Source organism: Leptonychotes weddellii, chromosome 1, assembly GCF_054177405.1.
Source record: "Leptonychotes weddellii isolate Sample4059 chromosome 1, ASM5417740v2, whole genome shotgun sequence".
Classification (NCBI taxonomy): domain Eukaryota; kingdom Metazoa; phylum Chordata; class Mammalia; order Carnivora; family Phocidae; genus Leptonychotes; species Leptonychotes weddellii.
Genome location: NC_138369.1, coordinates 11511274 through 11518133, shown reverse-complemented (window position 1 = coordinate 11518133; position 6860 = coordinate 11511274). Strand labels below are relative to the sequence as shown.

The following is a 6860-nucleotide window of genomic DNA, read 5'->3' as shown; positions in this document are numbered from 1 at the left end:
GAAGACAGTGTCTGATCTCTCGCCCATTCGCCCATTTGCCCCAGGAGTCACATTAAATGTTCCCAGACGCCCCATGGTGGGGTCTGTCCCATCTTACAGATGTGGAAACTGAGCCTCAGGGAGACGAAGTAGCTTCCAAGGTAGCGCAGAGAGGAAGGGCAGAGCTTGGATTCCAACCCTGGCCTGCCTGACTTTCCAGGCTCGCACTTGAAGGAGTTTTAGCTACAATCGCTGTGTTATCCCACGTATAGGCTGAGGCTCAGAGAGGATAGAAAGATTCCTGGGTCACATAGCTGGTAAGAGACTCGCAGCGTTGGAGCCCAGGCTTGTCACAGCCCACAGCTGTTTCCACCAGCTGCAGCCTGAATGTATCATTCTTTTTTTTATTTTTTTTTAAAGATTTTATTTATTTATTTGAGAGAGAGAGAATGAGAGACAGAGAGCATGAGAGGGAGGAGGGTCAGAGGGAGAAGCAGACTCCCTGCCAAACAGGGAGCCCGATGCGGGACTCGATCCCGGGACTCCAGGATCACGACCTGAGCCGAAGGCAGTCGCTTAACCAACTGAGCCACCCAGGTGCCCCTTGAATGTATCATTCTTTCATTCATTCCTTTATCTAGTGGGCATTTATAGAGCAGCAGCTGTGGAGTAGGTACTGTTGTCCCAGGAATATTTTTGCTTTGGGCAGGGTCTTTGCAGGGAGACTTCAACCTTAAGAAGTCTAGATCCATACAAAGGAATATTATTCAGCCATAAAAAGGAAGGAAGCCCTGCTACACGCTACATCACAGATGAACCTTGAAAGCATGCTGAGTGAAAGAAGCCAGACGCAAAAGACCACAGTATGGTTCAATTTATATGACATGTTTAGAACAGACACATCCAGAGACAGAAAGGAGATTAGTGATTCCCAGGGGCTGGGGGAGGGGGAATGGAGAATGATTGCAAATGTGTACTGGGTTTCCTTTTGGGACGATGAAAGTGTTCTAGAACTAGATAGCGGTGATCGTTGCACCATCGTGCGAATATAATTAATGCTACTAAATTGTACACTTGAAAATGGTAAATTTTGTGTTCTGGTGTATTTTGCCACAATGAAAAACGGAAATGAGGGGGATCAAAAGTTTAAAGAGGTCAGCCCTTCCCCCACCTTTCCTTCCCAGGGTCTTAGTCTCTCAGTGCTTAGAATGGGATGTACTGGACAGAGAGTCTGCAATTCACACCATGTCCCACATGTGTGAGTGTGAGTGTGTGTGTGGGGGCGGGGGGGTCTCAGGCTGATGGGGGAACAGACAAATAGGTGACAAGATGGTTTCGGCAAAACTACCAAAGAGCAAAGAGGGGGTGGAGATGAGTGAAGGTTGAGGAAGGACCCCAGGGGAGAAATGTTGCCCCTAGGCATTGGTACAGGTCCTTGTCTAATGCATGTGGACCCAGTCGGCTGGTCCAGGAGTGGGTGAGTGGTGGCCCCAGGGGCCAAAGTGACACACTGGGGAGCTATGCTTACTGTTCAGTCCTCATCACAGAGGAGAGATGGAGGTCAGGGGTCACGCTGATATGAGTGTCTGTAGTTGACAGGCTGGTGTGAAGGGTGATTATGGCAGCATTAGGGTGGGGGGGTCGGGGGTCTGGGTGTGATTGTGTGACATGCAAGGGATCCAAGCAGCTTTGCCTCCACAAGTTCAGGATTCAAAACCCCTCTTTTCCACTCCTAATAGAATGACTCTGGGCCAGCCATTTTGTCTTTCTGTGCCTCGGTTACCCTATCTAAAAGGAGGATAATTAAGAGTCCCTGTCTTACAGGGTTGCTGAGAGAATGAAATGGGAAGTAAACACATAAGATGGGGGCTGCTCTTATGTTTTGCCCATTTTCCAGCTGGGAGAAACTGAGGCTCAGAGGCATGGGACCACCTGCCTGAGGTTGTACAGTATGAGTATGGACCAAGTGGGAGCCTAGGTTCATGGCCTCAGAGCCAAGCTGACCCTCACCCCTGACTGCCCCCACCTCTCTACACCCCTTCCTCTCCACCCCCAGGTCCCACTGGCCAGTGCCAAGACGGAGCTTAGAGGGGCTGGCCTGGGGCCCAGGGGAGGTGGGGGGGGCGGCTGTTGCTGGGGGCTTGAATGAGGCAACCTTGCCTGGGAATCTGCTGGGCTCAAAGAGCTATTTATAGGCCTGCACTGGGATTGGGTGAGCCACCCTGCCAGCCCTGAGTGCCTTCTCTGTACCCCCCACACTGGGGCCCAGGCCAGGGGCTGGAGTGAGTTGAGGGAGGAAGCAGGGGAGGGGGCTGGTGGGCCAGAGCAGGAGCTGGGAGCTTGGACCTTCCAGGAGAGCTGGGTCTCAGGGGTGGACAGTAGCCCTCCAAAGTGCCTCTTAACATGCCCAAGGTGACACACGGACGTGACACAAGCAGCCACATTCACACGTGTCACACAATGTCACCAACGAACCCCTAACCCACATCACATCCCAGACAGCACAGGGGGCTTATATGCAACCACATGAGGCAAGACCACATATATGTCGCACAGGCCACATACAACCTCATTTGGTCGCACCCAAGCCATGTGGGTTGCACAACCAAACTCACAGCCGCACCTCTAGTCCGTTTACACTCAAATACACGCACTGCACCTTAGCTGTCCCGGCAGCCACCAACAGGTACATTTGCCCCACATTGTTCACCTCCAACCCTGTTTATAGGCATGGGTGCACCTCCAGACAGCCAGCACCCAACTAAGATCACTGGGCACTCCTGGCACCCACATGGAGACGTTTAGTCCTCCCAAGATCCATCTCAGAGCTCTGCCACTTGTGCTCACCAGTCAACACACGCAGCTGTGGCTCCGGGGGGTTCCCCGGTGAGCTCACTCCAGTCCCTTCACGCAGGGCCACACCCTCCCACTCCTACTGTCACCCCCACTTCCCCAGGCTCCCAGGCTCCCAGGCTCGCACCCTGCCAGGACGGACAAGTCCATCTGGAAGCTAGCGTGCATCTGTCTATTCTGAGGCGGGCCCTGTTGGACCCAGGCAGACCCTGGCAGATAAATCACACTTGGACCTGCCCCGCTGGTGGCTGCTGGCCTGGGAACCATCACATCCACCCCTACGTACTCTCCAAGCTGAAGCAATCATTTCACTTATCCCCCAGGGGGAAACCAAGGCTTGAAGCTTTCTGAAGGCCTTTCCGTACCCTGCTCCGCCATGACAAACACATGGGAAGTTGGACCTGTTTTTTTGCCACGGGTGGGGCTGCATCCCCAGAGAGAGACTTTGCTGACCCATACTTGCTGTGTGACTTCAGCAAAGACCTGACTCTCTCTGAGACTCTGTTTCTTCTTTTGACAAATGCAAAACTCAGCCCAGTGGAGAGACCTCCAGAGCCAGATAGGTTTGAATCCTGGTCACCCCTGGATAACCTTAGCAAAATGACTTTGCTTTTCTGTGCCTCAGTTTCCCTCAGTGAACTGGAGTGGCAGCTCCTGGCTCTTCCAGAGCTTCCTCTGCCCCATCCCCTGGGTGAAGAGGGAGGGAGTGCCTAGTCTCTCCTCACTCAGGCAAATGAATGGACCACTTTTGGCTGCCCTGCTGGGAGCTTAGAGCTGCTAATTCCCTGGAGAAACAGGAGGTTCTTTCATGCCCTGGCGCCAGTGGGGTGAGGAGGCGGGAAGAGGGTACTGAGCTGGCCTCATCCCAGTGGGCAAGGTGGCTCCATGCCAAGACCAAGAGTGGCATGGGGAGCCCTAGGGCCATGCATCTTTCCTGGGGGACATTGGCTCTATCCTCAGCTGTAAAATGGAGGTGACATGGACCAGTACCTCAGGTTTGATGAACCAGTGGATGGAGACAAAATGTGGCTTCAAGTCAAACACAGGACGGGCTCTTAACAAAGGCCGGACACTGTTGTTATGTGTCAGCCCACAGAGTCCCCTGAGTTCTCCAGCAGTTCTATAAATAGAATTCCCTCCATTTCACAGATGAGGAAACTGAGGCTCAGAGTGGTCAACATGCTTGTCCAAGATCACATGGTCAGTGAGTGAGTGACCTATCCAGGATTTGAACCAAATCTGGGCCCTCCAGGGTCCATGCTCTTCCCACTTTCCTCTGGGAATAGAGAGGTCTTTTCTGCCACCCGCAGTCCTGGCCCCACCCCTGAGACCAACAGAGCCAGGTCTAGACGGCACCAGGCCATGACTGAATGCAGGAAGTCCTGGCAGGCAGGTGCTGGTGGGGCGGCCCTTCCGTTAGTGTCCCAGTTTCCCAGCCAGCCCCCCTACGCCGCCATCCTGGAGTGGGCTTGGGACGATGCTAGTAGGATGCCAAGAGAACCATTCCCCTAGCCCTTGAAGAAAGGGGCTGGATTCTAGACCATTCAGCTAAAGCCAGGAAACTGCAGCCTCCTGCCAGTGGCTGATCAGTCTCAGAACCCTCCATTCATGCAGATGGGATGGTGTCCTGCCCTTTCTCAAACATCTTCAGGCTCAGCAGGATCTTTCTCCATATATTTTATTCAAAATCATGGTCTTTCACCCAACCAGGCCTTTACTTATGCTGTTCTCCTGGCCTGGACAAATCTACCCCCATTTTGCTTACCCTGATAAATTCCTGCCTACCCATTAAAGTACAGACACAATATCCCCTCTCCCACGACGCCCTCCCTCCAGGTAGAGCCCCTGGTCTCCCAGCCCTATTCTCCTTCTGGCTCAGCCCTGGCCACATGGGTCTGGGAGTGTGTGTGTCTAGCTGTGTCTTACCCAAACCGGGGGCTCCTCAGGTGGGGGGCTGGAACCGAGGCCCCTCACAGTCCCCAGCACCACCCAGCACTGGGCTGAGCAGTAGGGAGCGAGTCGTTTAGTGAATCAGTGAACCAAATCTTTAGCCTTTGTGCAATCTGGTTTGGCAAACCCCTGTTCATCCTTCAAATCCCACTTCACCTGCCCCCCTCCATGAAGCCTGTCCCAGGCAGCATTTACTAGGAAGAAAGATTTGGAGGCTAAGCCTCCCGTGTTCCAGCTGGGACACGGGAGGCTGATGAAGACTCGCTGTACAGGCAATATCGTGGCGTCTTCCTCGGCTCTTCCTTTGGTCCCTGGGAGGCAGTGAAGTGCGAGGCAGCATCCGCAGTTACAGAATGGATTTGGCAGACTTCCCCAGGTAGGGAGACATCATTCTAGGAAGTCTCTCAGACTCCAAAACCAGTGCTCTATACCCACAGGCACCAGAGACTGCGCCCCACATACACTCCGCACACAATGTTTTTGGTGCCTGCCTTCGACCTCCAGCTCCAACGGAAACTTAATCACTGGATGAAGGCCCTTTAAGAGGCGGGCACGGAGGGGCGGGGCTCAAATTACATCCTGCCCCGAGAGCGCAGGCTGGGCGGGTCTGAGTGACATTGCGCCTGCGCGGTGTCCTCGTGGTTCCGGGTCTCGGTTTGGTTCTCCGAGCTGTTCGTAGAGACTGAGGTTCGGAGCCTGAGCAAACCCACAGGAAACCTGTTTCCCTTCCTTGGACCTGCTGTTAAAGTCTGGCCTCGGGTCACTGGCAGTTTCTCTGAAACCCTTGCAGACTCAGGCGTGGTCAAGTTCACGCCGCTGCGGCTGCGTTGGCGCCGGGATTCGAACACCGGCTGAAGTCAGCTCTGAGCCGTGTGAGGCTTTGTGGAGCCGAAATGACCCACTCTTTGGTTTGTCCAGAGACAGTGAGCAGGTGAGAACCTGGCCGCCGGGCAGCGGCGGACGTGGCCCTTGAGCCCCGGGTTGACATAGCTGGGGGTGCCGGGGGAAGCTGGAGGTGAGGAGGGGGCGGGCCCTCTGGTGGGCGGGGCCTCGGCGCTGGGTTCAGCCCCTAGTTTCTCCCGGATTCTGGTGCCTCCAGGGTGAGTTCAGTGCTGAATCGCAACACCCGGCAGTTTGGAAAGAAGCATCTGTTCGACCAGAATGAGGAGACGTGCTGGAACTCGGACCAGGTGAGGCACCTCTCCCTGGATCCTCCACCCACTCCCGTGAATCAGATTCAGGGGTCCAGGGTGCCTTGAGAGCTAAGGAGAACTCCAGCTGGGGAGTCAAGTTGGCCACGGAGGGAACGTGTGCCAACAGCCCTCTCTCCCACCACCATCGTCTGTGTGAATGAGACAGGTATAGCAGGGCTCTGAGCAAGTGATTGTGAGCCTCAGTTTCCCTGTCTGCTTCCAGGGCCCCTCCCAGTGGGTGATACTAGAGTTTCCCCAGCGCATCCGTGTCTCCCAGCTGCAGATCCAGTTCCAGGGGGGCTTCTCCAGTCGCCGGGGCCATCTGGAAGGTACTGGAAGGCTCTGGAAGGTGGGGGTTTGGGAGGAGAACCCCAGCCTCACAGCCTGCCCCTTTCCCTGCTGCAGGTTCCCAGGGGAGTGAGGCTCTTTGCAAGATTGTGGACTTCTACCCTGAAGACAACAACTCCCTTCAGATATCCTGCCTGGGCCTCTGGGGTGGAGGGGTGGGGGGGTGGTCTGTGCCTCTGAAGGCTGTGGATCCTGATGTGTGACCTTGAGCAAGTGGCTCTGGGCCTCCATTGCTTCATCTGTAAAATGAGCTGATGGTAACCTGTTCTGTGTGAGAGCTTCAGAGGGGCTCAGTGTGCTGGCTCACGCAGCATACTGGTGGTGTCTGAGCTGGGGCTGGCGGATGGGAAGTGATGAGCTACCTATTTCCCTTGACTGCCTGTGCTCACACCTTCCCTGTGCCCGCTGCCGAGGTGGACCAGCTGAAGATGACACTTGAGGACGCCACTGACTTTTTTGGCCGAGTAGTCATCTACCACCTGCGGGTGCTGGGGGAGAGGGTGTGAGGCCACTGGGTAGCTGACTCCTCCAGGAGAC

General features: G+C 55.0%; 1 protein-coding gene across 1 annotated transcript; it reads left to right on the top strand.

The window, feature by feature from the left end:
• Positions 1-5383: 5383 nt before the first annotated feature.
• Positions 5384-6847, top strand: NR2C2AP (nuclear receptor 2C2 associated protein). The gene is made up of 6 exons (XM_081816067.1): positions 5384-5469; positions 5573-5713; positions 5882-5972; positions 6199-6304; positions 6381-6449; positions 6714-6847. Exons 2-6 carry the CDS (start codon positions 5676-5678, stop codon positions 6827-6829), a joined length of 420 nt encoding a protein of 139 aa, XP_081672193.1. The 5' UTR covers positions 5384-5469; positions 5573-5675; the 3' UTR covers positions 6830-6847.
• The last annotated feature ends 13 nt before the right edge of the window (positions 6848-6860 follow it).